The following is a 13,393-nucleotide window of genomic DNA, read 5'->3' as shown; positions in this document are numbered from 1 at the left end:
TCTAGGCTATTTCCTGCTGATTGGGGCACTGGTAGTCTTATGGGGATTGTGAGAATATTCGAGATAATGGTCAAGTCCTAAGAAGACTGGCTATAACCTTTGTTGATAGGTACCATTGTTGTGCCCAGATCATGACCCCCCCAGAGAGACCACCAAAGATGAGCATGCCGGAATGCAAAAGCAAGGTTTAATTCTGGATATCCAAAAGCAATACAAGCCTAGGCAGGGACTTCGTCCAATACATCCAACGCAGTGGAGGCTGGAGGAAGTGCCCACCTATCTGCAAGCTCAGCTTTTAAAGGGAAAAATCACAAAGTTACATCATTTAGGGGTGCTAGTATGGGTACAATTCTGATTGGCTCGCTTCTAGGGACTTCTAGAAATTACTTCTAAGGGAGTAGTTGCCCCCCACCATTTCTCATTGGCTGCCCTCAGGTGGGGACATTTCTGTGGTCAGTTACCCTGGAAACCAGGGAGAGGACATTCCATAGTCCGGCAGGCATTACCTTGTGACTATCTTGTGACTCTGTACTTTTACACTTCCTAGTTTCTGGAATCTGAGCTGACTGGTTTCAGTAACTAATGGCCTATTCCCAAAAGGAGAAATCTTAGGCCTTAATTTTAGGGTGAAAGCATTTTGGTCTTATTTCTAAGATGGCTCATTTTGGTCTCACACCATCTGTTAAGGTTCAGGAGGTCTGACTTGATCAAATCTAATCCATCTTAACCTGGTACAAATCCATAGGTTCTCATTTTCTGTGGAAACAAAAGCAGAACCTCTTTTCCAGAGCAACATATCCTTAGACATAAATTTTAAAGTCAAGATAACTTTAAAATATATATAATGATTTAACTGAGTAGCCTTTACAATCAAATGTCTTTCTGCAGTTAAAAATCCCAAAAACAACACAATCCAGCTTCTCTGTGCAATATCCATCTTTTTGTGGCTTATTTTTTTTATATGACTTTTACTGTCTCTTTAAAGGCTTTACTTTTTAAAACTTTCCTCATATGGCTCTATATTTCTTTTTCTCTTTCAAGCCTACATATATTTTTACACACACTGTAAGCCATTTAAAGTCTTATTCCATCTGAATCTGCCTTATTGTGAATCTATTGGTTTAAACTGTAGCATTACTAGGGCTGAAATGGCAGCTTTGGCTGCTGACTCCACCCACCTCAGCTTTCCAACATGGCGGAACTACATTTACCACCAGCTCTGGGGGAACCGTGTTCGTTGCTGGCTCTGGGAAGCAAACACCTGTAAGAACAGCTGTCTCCCATAAGAGTAAACACCTCTAAGAGCAGATGTCTCCTGTAAGAGTGAACACCTCTAAGAGCAGATGTCTCCTGTAAGAGTGAACACCTGTAGGAGCAGACATTCTGAAGATCAGCAAGGGTGTGGTTTGGGAAGAGTCAGCCCTGAGTCTTATCAGACATTAATAAAGTCCACAGAGAGCATCTGGTTGTAGTATGGAGTTGAGTAATGGAGCATACTGTGTGTTAGTGAACCCAGAGCAGCATTTTGTCCGCTGCAAAGGGTGATCTAGCTAAGTCGTTGAAGTTAACACAATTCCACACAAATCTCATGTTAGTAACTTGTCAGACCTAAGCCAGGTTTTTTTTTTTTTAAGATTTGAGATTTTGAGAATGCATGTTGTTCTTTCAGAGGACCAGGATTTAGATCTCAACCCATGTGAGGTGGTTTGTCTGGCTTCCCTGGGCACCCACAGAATCACAGACCCATAAATAACAATTTTTAAATAATTTACAATTAGAAAAAAACTAATTGTATTAACAACCTGTGGTTTTCAACCCCCACCCCAACCCCAGTCTAGAGGTTTCTGATATTTGGAACATTCTGTCTTTTTCTTGTCTACAGTAGTTAAGCCGGAAAAATAGAAATGCCCCTTTCCAGAGGGTTCAGAAATATCTGCCTCTGGGGATAATTATTTAACACCTCCTTCCTTTGAGTTGAAATAGATTTTATGAATTAAGCTCTTCTGGATGACTGGAATTTTGTCTTAGGTGAAGCTGGAACTGAGGGAACATTTCCCCAGTGATACCATATGTGTGAAATCCTTCTTCTCCTCCCTTCAGCAAAGGCTGGGTGTACCATCCTGGAAGGGAAATACACATCTCAGCTATTCCGCCATCAATAAGGACTGTGGGGTTTTTGTTTTGTTTTGTTTTCAGTTCTCAAACTAAGGGTGTAAGAAATGCCCAATTAGTTCCATTGGTTCCTCACATCAAAGCTTAGGGACTGAGTGGGACTGTCTCCTGTCTGCTGCACATACTTTCTACAGGGAGAGCTTCACTTGGATGACATAGTATCCACAGCAAACTGAAGATTAAAATATTCAACTTTTGGGGCCTGGGGTATAGTAGTACATCACATTCTTTATAAGCAACATTCTATCCCCAGGACAAAAATAAATAAAAATCTTTAACTTTTGGGCTTTAGTTAAAATATCTCAGTATTTGGAGGCAGAACAGTCATATCTTTGTGAATTCCAGGTATGTCTGATCTACATAGCGAGTTCCAGCACAGGCCTCCCCCTCTCCATATCAATATATCTATCTATATCTCTATCTATCTCTGTCTATCTATCTATCTATCTATCTATCTATCTATCTATCTATCTATCTATCTATCTATCTATCTATCTATCTATCGTGTGTGTGTGTGTGTGTGTGTGTGTGTGTGTGTGTGTGTGTGTGTGTAAGGTGTTTACTGGCATGTATGTCTGAGTACCGTGTTCATTCCTGGTGCCTACAGAGGTCAGAAGAGGGCACTGGATCTCCTGGAATCGGAGATGGTTGTGAGCTGCCATATGAGCACTGGGAATCGAACCTGGGTCCTCTAGAAGAGTAGCCGGAGCTCCTATCCGCAGAGTTGTCTTTCCTGCACCCCCTCTTTTTTTTTTGATATTTTTAGACAGGATCTCATGTAGCCTAAACAGGCCTCGGACTTCCTGTATTGCTGGCGATACCTTGCATTTCTGATTCTCCTGTTTCCACCCTTGAGTGCTAGGGTTATAGGAATGCACCATCACTCCAGGTTTACATGATGCTGGGGACAAAACCCAGGGCTTCCTGCATGTTACACAAGTGCTCTATCCACTGAGCTATACTTCCAGTCCCAGGAATTACTCACTTTTAACAAAGTGTGACTGGGCCCCTTTTATGATTGAAGTCTGTTTTTCTCCAGTTGCTCTCAGCTCACTCGTTCGTTCGTTCGTTTTGAGTGTTCTTGTATACTCACTGGATATTGAGAATTGATTATATACTTTCTGTGATGCTGCTACAGATATTCAGGGTGTCTGAAGAAATTGACACACTCCCAGGTGTCTTGAAGGAAAATCTTTCCTAAATTATAACAATCTTTGTGGGACTTATTTTTACCATTATGTTTTATATTACCTTTAATATATATCCTCCAAGAGTGGAGCTTGTGAGAGACGGCTCAGTGGGTAGAGGCATTTGCTGTAAGTCTAACAACCTGAGTGCAACTCTGGGACCCACATGGTGGAAGTAGAGAACCAACTATGACCTACACACAAATAAATAAGTGTAATAAAAATGTATTCTAGGGTTGGGGATTTAGCTCAGTAGTAGAGCGCTTGCCTAGCAAGCACAAGGCCTGGGTTCGATCTTCAGCTCAAAAAAAAAAAATGTATTCTAGACATAGGAAACATGAAATAAAATTTTTAACAACCCAGAAAGGCAAGAGTTAGTTGTGCAGCTGGTACTTATACCTTGATGAATAGAATTAAGGCCATAATTTTTAAATAGTAATGATTTAACAGTAAAGTACTTGAAAGGAATTCAGAGTCTATACTCCAAAGCACGAAGCATTCTGATGGTCCCTTTATGATAACTGTCATAGGCCCTGGTCATTGATTTCTGTGTTCTTCCTCCTGTAGTGATGAATCACCAACACCAGCAACAAGTCGTACCCGGTAACCTGAGTGCACAGAACCACCCAACTCCAAACCCACCCTCGGGGCTCATGAGTGTGCCCAATGCACTGACCACTCAGCAGCAGCAGCAGCAGAAACTGCGACTTCAGAGGATCCAGATGGAGAGAGAGAGGATCAGGATGCGTCAAGAGGAGCTCATGAGGCAGGTATGGTCTTCCAGGGTACCTGTTGGAGGCCCTGTGGCCTCGGGTGGCTGTTTGCTTTCATCATGAGGTCCTGGGTTCATAGCCCAGTTTCTTCTCCCAACTCTCTCCTCCTGAACTATCTTCAGGGCTAAACTTAGGAGTTCAAGGACATGCCCTTTGGCATGGCAGCCTTGGCTTCCACTGATAGTATTTAAAGGGAGAGAAAGGAGAAATTAAGAAAGAACATGCTCCAGTTAGCTATTACTTTGTAAGAAATTATCCCCCAAACTCAGGGACTTGAAATAGTCATTTAATTTAATTGCAATTTTTCAATTTAGAAAGGGCTGAGGTAGGCTGTTCTTCTGTTGTCATTGAGGTCACTTAGTGGTAATCAGCTGGTAGGTGGGTTGCAAGGTCCAGGAGGATGTTAGCTAGTGGTCAGGACTGCTGGCAGGTTGGCCTTATTTGGGATTACATGAAGCATGGCATTCTTGAGTGTACCGGGGCATATAACAGCAACCCTCCAAGAGAGAACAGTGTCTTAGGGCCTGGTTCGAGAAATGGAGTCAACTTTGCCCCCTTTCCCTCATTAAAGGAGATAGCAGAGAGGCATTCTATAAAACAAGCCCTCTGCAGCCAGGCATCTTGTTCTGCTGTAGAGCATGAAAAGGATAAAGTCAAAGCAGAATGGAAAACAAACTGCTTTCTATATGGATTTAATCAGAATGTTCTCCAAAACTTCGTGGGTTGGGTATCAGTCGTCTGTTTTTTTGTTTTAAGAATATGTCTTGTTATAGCTTGGTGTATTGGCACACGCCTTTAATCCCAGCACTTGAGAAAGAGGTAGGTGGATCCATGTGAGTTCAAGGCCAGCCTGGTCTACAGAGCGAGTTCCAGGACAGCCAGAGCTACACAGAGAAACCCTGGATTAGAAGAATAAAAAAAAAAAAGAATAGTTGTAGTGGTATTTGTTCCGCCCATGACCTCGGGCTATACGCGGAAGGAGGCAGTGCTTCTTGCCATCATACCTGACTTCTTAAAAGGAAAGGGAAAGAAGGGAGAGGGGGTCATGAGTTTCCTTCTTCCTTTTTTTTTTTTTTTTTTTTTTTTTAAATCTGGTGTGATCAGACACCATATGGCCTGGGAATTGAACCTAGGTCTTGGAACATCAGTCAGTGCACTTAACCACCGAGCCATTTTTCTGCTTTTTGGACAAATCTCTCCCACCTGCAGTCCTGCAGCTGCTTATAAAATAATTACTCAGAGGCTTAATATTAATTACAAACCGTTTTGGCCTATGGCTCAGGCTTCTTGCTAACTAGCCCTTTCATCTTAAATTAACCCATTTCTATTAATCTATATGTTGCCACATGGCCGTGGCGTTACCAGTTTGCTGGCATCTTGTTGCTTCTTGGCTGGTGTCTCTTGACCATGCCTTTCTCCTCTCTCTATCCCTCCTGGATCTTCCTCCTGGCTCCATCCTGCTCTGCCATAGGCCAATGCAGCTTTATTTATTAACAAATTGGAGCAACACATATTCATGGCATACAGAAAGATCCCACAGCAACAAGTCTTGCTATGCATCCCAGGCTGCTATCAAACTTGAGATCCTCCTGCCTCTCCTCCTAAATCCTGGGATAGGAATATGCCACTGTGTCTGGCTCAGTCCAGTCACTGTGTGTTGTACTATGTACATTCATTCACCTATTTGGTCAACAGGACACTGCTGTGAGTCTTCTGGGGGCTCAGCTCTGTTCTTCATAAACAAAAGAAAAAAGCCAGCATGGCGATGCAACTTTCAACCCAGAACGCAGAAGGCTGACTCAGAATGGTTGAGAGTTCGAGGCCCTAGAGCTGGGGGTGTATCTCAGTGTAGAGTTCTTGCCTAGCATGTTCAAGGCTCTGGGCTCTGTCCCCAGCACAGGGAAAGACAGAGAAGGAAAGAAGAAGGGGAAGGGAGAGGGAGGAAGAAAGACATCTGGCTGAGTTTGAGTGCCATTTTAAAGAAATAGTTTTAACTGTTCAAAGGGTGTCCTTGGAAAGGAGTGTGGGGGTGTTATAGGTAAATACTTCCCCAAGTTACAGCTGTTATTTTAAAATCTATATGTCATCTTTTATCAATGATAATGTACTATCTTGCTCATATAGTACATCTCAAATGTAACCTTTGAAAATAAAAGAAATGAATATTAGGGAAGACAGCTATTAGGAAACTACAGTTGTGGCTTTTACTCTTAGAATCTAAATTTGTGCTTTCTTGGCTGCACCATGGTAATGTTTCTTGGCAAGAAATAATTATATTAATTGTTTTCCATTTTTGGATATTTCTATTTAGTTTTTTGTTTGTTTTGGTTTTGTTTTTGAGACAGGGTTTCTCATGTAGTCCTGGCTGTCCTGGAACTTACTCTATAGACCAGGCTGGCCTCAAACTTACAGAAATTCACCTGCCTCTGCCTCCCGAGTGCTGGGATTAAAGTCGAGCATTACCACCACCACCGCCTGGGCTATTTCTATTTGGAATCGATCAATTTCTTTTTTGGGAATATAATGTGAATTATACAGTATTATAGTCTCATTTATAAATTCTCCCCAGTTTTGTATTAAAATGATCTTCAATGGTGTTTTTCTTTCTTTTTGTTTTTTTGTTTGTTTGTTTGTTTGTTTTGTTGTTTTTAATCACTCTCCTGCTAGGAATGATTTTTTTCCGTTTCTTCCTCTTATATAATTCTTTCTTTTGTTCTGTCTCCTCCTTTCCCACAGAAAGAATTTCTGAAAAGGGGTGGGGGAAAGTGCCGAGGATTGTTTCCTTTAGCTGGAGGTGCCTTTGAGCCCGGGATAGTTTTGATGGTTCATATTACAGAAATGCCAGCATAGTTCCTTCAGTGCTGATCCCTGGCAGCTGGGGACCTTGGTGAATTGTAGGGCATCACAGTGTACGGTCCTCCACAGAGTACAGCAAGGTGAAAAGACTGGCAGCTTTTGCTCAACTTTGATTGTGAGTGGTGTGTGTGTGTGTGTGTGTGTGTGTGTGTGTGTGTGTGTGTGTGTGTCTAGTTAGGAGACATGATAGATAGTTTTGATGTCTTTTTAATTTTGTATAGGGGGAGAAATGTCTGAATAGATTTAATAATCATGGGAGGTTGTCTTTCCCCCCATCCAGAAGCATCATGTTCCCTAGTCAGAGGTAATAAGGCCATATGATAATGGTGTGGGAGTATTTCCTGGGATCATTTACAGAATATCTTGAATATTATCTTGATGGGCTTCATTTTTTTTTAAAGCTGTATCTTATTTTACATGTGTGAATGCGTTGCTTGTATACATGCATGCATGTGCATCATAGGCATGCCTGGTTCCTTTGGAAGTCAGAAGAGGTCATTGGATCCCCTGGAACAAGAGTTAAGGATGGTTGTGAATCACCAGGTGGGTGCTGGGAACTGTACCTGCATCCTTTGTGAGAACAGCAATGGCTCCTATTTGCTGTTATTACTCTAGCCCCTCGGCAGGCTTGTGTTATTAGAATGTATGGGCGTGCATGCAGCAGTCAAGTGCAGTCTTCAAGAGTCAGTTCCTTCCTTCCACTGTGGGATCTGGGGGTTGACCACAGGTGGTCAGACTTGCTCAGCATGCACCCTTTCCTACTGAGCTACACTGCCCACACCCCTGATAGGCTTTTTGACTTCTTCTGGTGATTTTTTTCACTTTGTTATTTATGCCTTAGCCAGGGTAGAGTTAGGAAAAGACTCGAAGTAAAAGTGATCTTTGGTTCACCTGTTCAGCTGCTTTCTAGCATCAAATAGGAATTTGATGTGGTGTGGTAGTGTGGAGGACTGGTTTTTCCTGATGAGATTTGTGTGGTTTTTCTAGAAACTTCTATGGGTTTCTTCTGCCTCAGTCACCAGCAGCTGCCTGGGCATCCCTTGCTCACTAGGAGGTCTGTAACCAACCTGCCCCTGCCTGCAGATCTCTAATCGTATAGTCTGTCTTCTCGGCCCTTGTTCATTTGTCTACCTCCTCCTGTTACTCATTTATTACTCTACACCTACAGTGTGATGTTGCCCCGTGGGGAAGCAGCTTCTCAGTCTGTGCTGCGTGACCATCCGGCCAGTACTTTCTGACAACTGTGCCTGTGTTGGTCATGTATTGGCTCATGGGTGCTAAAATCGCTCAGGTCATTAACAAAATAGATTTGGAGACAGTTTGATTGCAACTCTAAAGTGAGTTTCCATTGGTTCAGGATGGAAACTCTCTTTCCCCCGTTCTTCCTTTATCTCCTCGTTGATTCCCTTAGCCAATAGTCATGGAAATGGAAGTAACAGAAAGATAAACGGGACATGGCTGCCTTGATGCAGCTTCTGTGGTAGCAGAGGAGACAAAAGGAATTGATTCTAGTCGAAGTTGTGGGTCAAAGGGTAAACTAACACCATTACCTCCTTGGGGTCCCAGTGGTTACCTCTTTGCCTTTTAGGATTGTCACTGAGCCCAGACAAATTCACTTTCTGTGAAAATAGTGTAAGATATTCCTTCATCTCTTTCCACTGACCACCCCTGGCCAACGAGCTATTTAACCACTACTGAATTGGGATCAAAGTGGCAGTGTCTCCACAGACTTAGCGTCTTGACTAGGCTAGGCCTGATGGTAGCACGCCTCTAATCCTACCTACTTGGGAGGCTAAGGCAGGAGAACTGAGAGTTTAGTTAGGCAAGGGTGGGCTACCAACTGAGTTCAAAGCCAGCCTGCGATAACTAAGGAGAACCTGTCTCAAAATAAGAGAATGAAAAGAGGGGCCTGTGAGATGACTCAGAGAGTAAAGGCCTTGCCACCAAGCCTGCCATTTGACCTTGACGCCAAAGTCACAAGGCAGAAAGAAAGAACCATGAGTTCTCCTCTGACTTCCGTGCACGTGTGGTGGTGTGCATGCAATCGAGGGTGGGATGCGCACATACCATGCACACATACACTCATACATATATCTATACATGTTAAACATTCTTTAAAAGAACTCAGGATATAGCATGGCGGTAGATGATTTTGCCTGGCACGCATGACCTTAGGTTTAATCCCCCATATCACCCCCACTCCCCAACTGGGAAAATTTCGTTAACTGTGGTCCCTAAATTTAGCATTGTCTGCTGAAGCCACAGAATTGAACTTGTCAGTGCCTGCTCTGTTGAGAGACTGTTACTATTTCCAAGCAAATTCCATACTGTTTTACCTCTGTCCTCTCTTTATTTGGAACGTGGGGTGGGATTGGGGGTGGGGGTAGGAGAATACGGCTTGTAAAATGCTGACTAAGCTTGGCCTTTGGTTTCCAGGGCGACGGGGACACAGATGGAGGGAGGAGGCAGGCTCAGAATTCTTTTAGCACTTCTTACAGATTTCTGTCACACTTGACAGCCGCTATCAGGGGGGCAGGTCAGCTGACCAGCTTCACACAGCCATTTCAGATCCACGGTTCCATGGAGAGGGGCACAACTGAGAGCGGAGCTAGACTCAGGGAAGGTTTAGAGGGCTGTTTTCTCTCTTGAGTTTTTAAGAGCTTCTCAGAAAAGTTAAAAACTCACCTAGCAAGGCATGTAAGGTAAATGGTGGCTGTTTCGCAGCCTTTGGAACACAGGTTCTAACTTTTCAGAAAGCACGTTGTAGAGTTGGATTTCAGAGTTGACTAAGGCATTTGATAGGGTCCTGTCATCCAGCATTCACCACATACCTAAATCATCTGTAGAGAAATGGCTATTTAGGTTCATTCATTCATTTATGCTCAACAAATGTTCTCATCACACATGTTGGGCGGGGACCAGACCCTGTCCCCCCCCCCCCCCCCCCCCCCCCCCCGGAGCTTCCATTTCAGTTTCCAGCAAGTGCTGAATTTGTGTAGGAGTCAAGGGCATCTACTGTGTCTGTAATCGAAGTCAGCACTCAGGAGCAAAGGACCACTGCCAGCTACAGGCCAACCCGGTCTACACAGCAAGTTTCAGGCCAACCTACAGAGTGAGACTCTGGGGGTGGGGGTAGGGAAATGGGGAGGAAAGGAAAAGAGTGCCAATTCAAATCTTTTAAAAAGGACTCCCTTCACCCTTCTGAACCAACCTGTTGTAGTCTGTCATAAGTACAATATTTATTTGTCCCTTTAAATAAATAAATACATAATAAAAAGTCCACTCAGAAATAAATTGGGCATTGTTTTAAAATAGAGGCTCATTTTGCACTAAGGGAAGTTAGATCACAGAGGGATGAGGAAGTATTCCATTTCACAAATCCACTTCACCCTTTTGTTTAAGTAAAAAGAATATCTAAAATTTGTCTTCCTTTATGTGATCTAGGAGATAACAGAAACAGATTGTGGACTAACACGAGATTGCTGTGTGCATCTTGAATTAAAGGAGCAGCAGCAGGCCGTGGATAATAATTATGGACTCAACAAATGTTTTCTCCAAAGTAGCAGAGTTTCGAAGCTGCACTTTTATAGAGACAGTCTGGCAGCTGAGTATGTGTGATGAGGTGTTTCAAAGAGAAGCTGCAGGAACTGTGACAGGGAATTTCTAGAATCTCTTGGCACAGGCTTGAAAAGAGATTCACATCAGAACCCCACTCCTAGAGCCTTCTGCTTCTGAGAGCCCCATGGTTTTGACAAAGAGTGAGCTTCATCTCTGCACTAAAATGACTGTTTAATGGTAGGATTTTAAAATATTGTTTTCATTTTTTTCTTTTCCTTTGTTTCTACTCACCCACCCTTTATAATTAAAACAATTCCATCTTCCATTTTTGTAGAATCCCTGGCTCTACGCACTTAAGTCAAGCTGAGCACCTTCAGAATGGGTTATTATCATTCCTTTCTCTTTGAAGTACATTCCAGTGAGGGCAGGGGCTGGCTGGTGGGCGGAGCCCTCCGAGCCAAGAACACAAGGGATGCTCTCCACCGCTGTTTTCTCTCTTGCCTCTTCTGTTGATTTGTTCCACAGGAGAACTGCAGGCCAGTGGGGAAGGAAGCTTGAGGTTCTCTTTCAGAAGGCTTTAACTCACAAATCATCGGGTGCCTTTCATTATCCCCTCCGGCTATTCCGTATACCACACCCCCTCCCAGCCATTTCGAATCCACAGAAGATTTTTGTTGCTGTTGTCTATGGGAACCGACAGATTACCACAAACTCACAGAGATTCCAGAGCCCCTTTTACAGAGGTTTTCCATTCCCAAGTTTTATGTGAAGAAAAATGAAAGCTGGTGGGAGAGGGGGGTGAGGGGCGTAGCAGGACTACGGTGGTGGTGGCAGCTTTTCAGGACTTTGTGAGACTGGCCTTTAAAATCTGAACTTAAAACTTTGCTAACTGTAGTGTGAATTCCCAGGCCACTAGCCCCACCCATATACATTGAAAAGGATCATAAAACCTTTCCAATGCCATCTTTCTCCCAGTTCGTGGAGGAAAAAACTGTGCTCAGTACTGTTGAATAGGCTGGTTCATTAAATTTTCTTCTAAACAGGCTGAGTGAGGTCATGGGGTTGGTATTTCCATTTTATAGCTGGGAAAACAGGATCAGAGAAATGAAGTAACTTGCCCCAGTCTCATGGCCAGTCAGTACTAGGTGAAAGGGTCTGAATTTGAGCTCTGCCAACTTCAGCCCTCCCTTCCTTCTTCTCCCTGCTACTCTGGGGAAATTCCCAGAGTAGACTCAGAAGTCAACCTGCCTGGATGTGGATCCTGGCTCCACCTGTTGTTAGCTATAGGGCCCTGGGAAAGCCACTTACTCTCTCTGTCCCTCCATTTCTTCATCAGCAAAATAAATGGATTGCGTCCTATCTTCAGGCTTCACATGTAGAAAGCAGAATGCAAAGTCTGTAATTAATACTTGTCTCTCTACCTCTCAAACCTTTCAACGCCATCCAGCACTCCTTCTATTGAGTGTCTCACTATGCTTCTTAATTTTTTTTAACATGCCCAACAAGATAGGTTTTATAAACCGTTTTAATGAGCTGTCAAAAATTTAGTCCAGCCAGGTGGTGGTGGTGCATGCCTTTAATCCCAGCACTCAGGAGGCAGAGCCAGGTGGATCTCTGTGAGTTCGAGACCAGCCTGGTCTACAGAGCGAGATCCAGGACAGGCACCAAGACTGCACAGAGAAACCCTGTCTTGGGGGGGGGGGAGGGAGATTAGTCCAAAGAGCTGGAGAGATGGTTAAGAGCACTGACTACTTTTCCAAAAACCCAGAGTTCAAATCTCAGCATAATACATGGTGATTCACAGCCAGCTGGAACTCTAGCTCCAGGGGATACCACACCCTCTGTTTGGACTTCTTGGGCACAGCACATACTTGGTGCGCAGACATACATTTGCGGAAAACACGCATACATATAAAAATAAATAAGAGGATGTCGTCCAAATTTTCACAGCCATATTGCAACTGAACTGGGATTTGAACCCTGATCATTCATTTTGATGTTACTTTCCCTGCATTGCATTGTTCTTTTATTTTTAATGCCAAGCTCAGGATAGGTCCGACAGCATTGAATCCTTACCTACTTCTTGAGAATCCCATTGGCCAGTAGCCCAGAGAACTGAGAACTAGGCAGTACCTTAATTGAACTGATGACAGACCAGACAGTTCTTCCCCCTGCTTGCCCTACATCTGTGACTGGAGGAATCTTTTGGTTATGAGTAGTCTGAGAGCCATTGTGAGGCTTTGGGTTTGGTGACATGCTGACTCCTCTCAGACCCTGTTGCTCCAGTGGTCCCACTCTGTGACTTGGTTGCTGTGTTGCTAGGACCTGCCCCCAGCTTGACACGCACAGGTGGATGGCGAGGGAGGGAGGTCAGTTGGGGGTGCTTATGGAAGTAATGATGACCCACTACTTGAGCTGGATGCAAGATTGAAGAACAGTAACATGGGGGTTAGATGAACAGCAGAAAGCCTAGCCATTGTCCGTTTCTCGAGATGGTCTGGCCGCCCCTCTCCAGTCTTGCAGGAAGATGGGGCATTGTCTTCGCCGTTGTTGCTGAGAATAGTACCTGATGTGTGATGGGGAAGGAAGCGTTTGTTTTGGGCCATGGCTGCAGGTGATATAACACAGCTCATCGTAGTATGGAAGACGGTGGCAGAAGGCACCTGGTGCCACTGTGTCTAGTCCGGAAGCAGAGAGAGATGAAGGGAATACAGCGGCTTTCTCATTTTTTTGGAGTTCAGGATCCCAGCCCATGAACTGGTACTGCCCACATTTAGGGTCTATCTTTCCACCTCGTTTAACCCAGATTGTTCTCACAGCCCAGAGGCTAATTAATCATAGGTAATT

At 43.8% G+C, this 13,393-nt stretch overlaps 1 protein-coding gene across 2 annotated transcripts in view; it reads left to right on the top strand.

The window, feature by feature from the left end:
• The window catches only part of Wwtr1 (WW domain containing transcription regulator 1), a 125,249-nt gene that overhangs the window by 96,755 nt on the left and 15,101 nt on the right, over positions 1 to 13,393 (top strand). For both annotated transcript variants that reach the window (XM_006977545.4, XM_006977546.4), the window contains exon 4: positions 3,927 to 4,129. In XM_006977545.4, coding sequence (XP_006977607.1) covers positions 3,927 to 4,129 — 203 coding nt within the window. The remainder of the gene's footprint in view (positions 1 to 3,926; positions 4,130 to 13,393) is intronic.

The sequence above is a fragment of the Peromyscus maniculatus genome, chromosome 6 (genome assembly GCF_049852395.1).
Source record: "Peromyscus maniculatus bairdii isolate BWxNUB_F1_BW_parent chromosome 6, HU_Pman_BW_mat_3.1, whole genome shotgun sequence".
In the NCBI taxonomy this organism is placed as follows: domain Eukaryota; kingdom Metazoa; phylum Chordata; class Mammalia; order Rodentia; family Cricetidae; genus Peromyscus; species Peromyscus maniculatus.
Note: the sequence above shows the minus strand (reverse complement) of the source record. Positions and strands in the feature narration are given on the sequence as shown.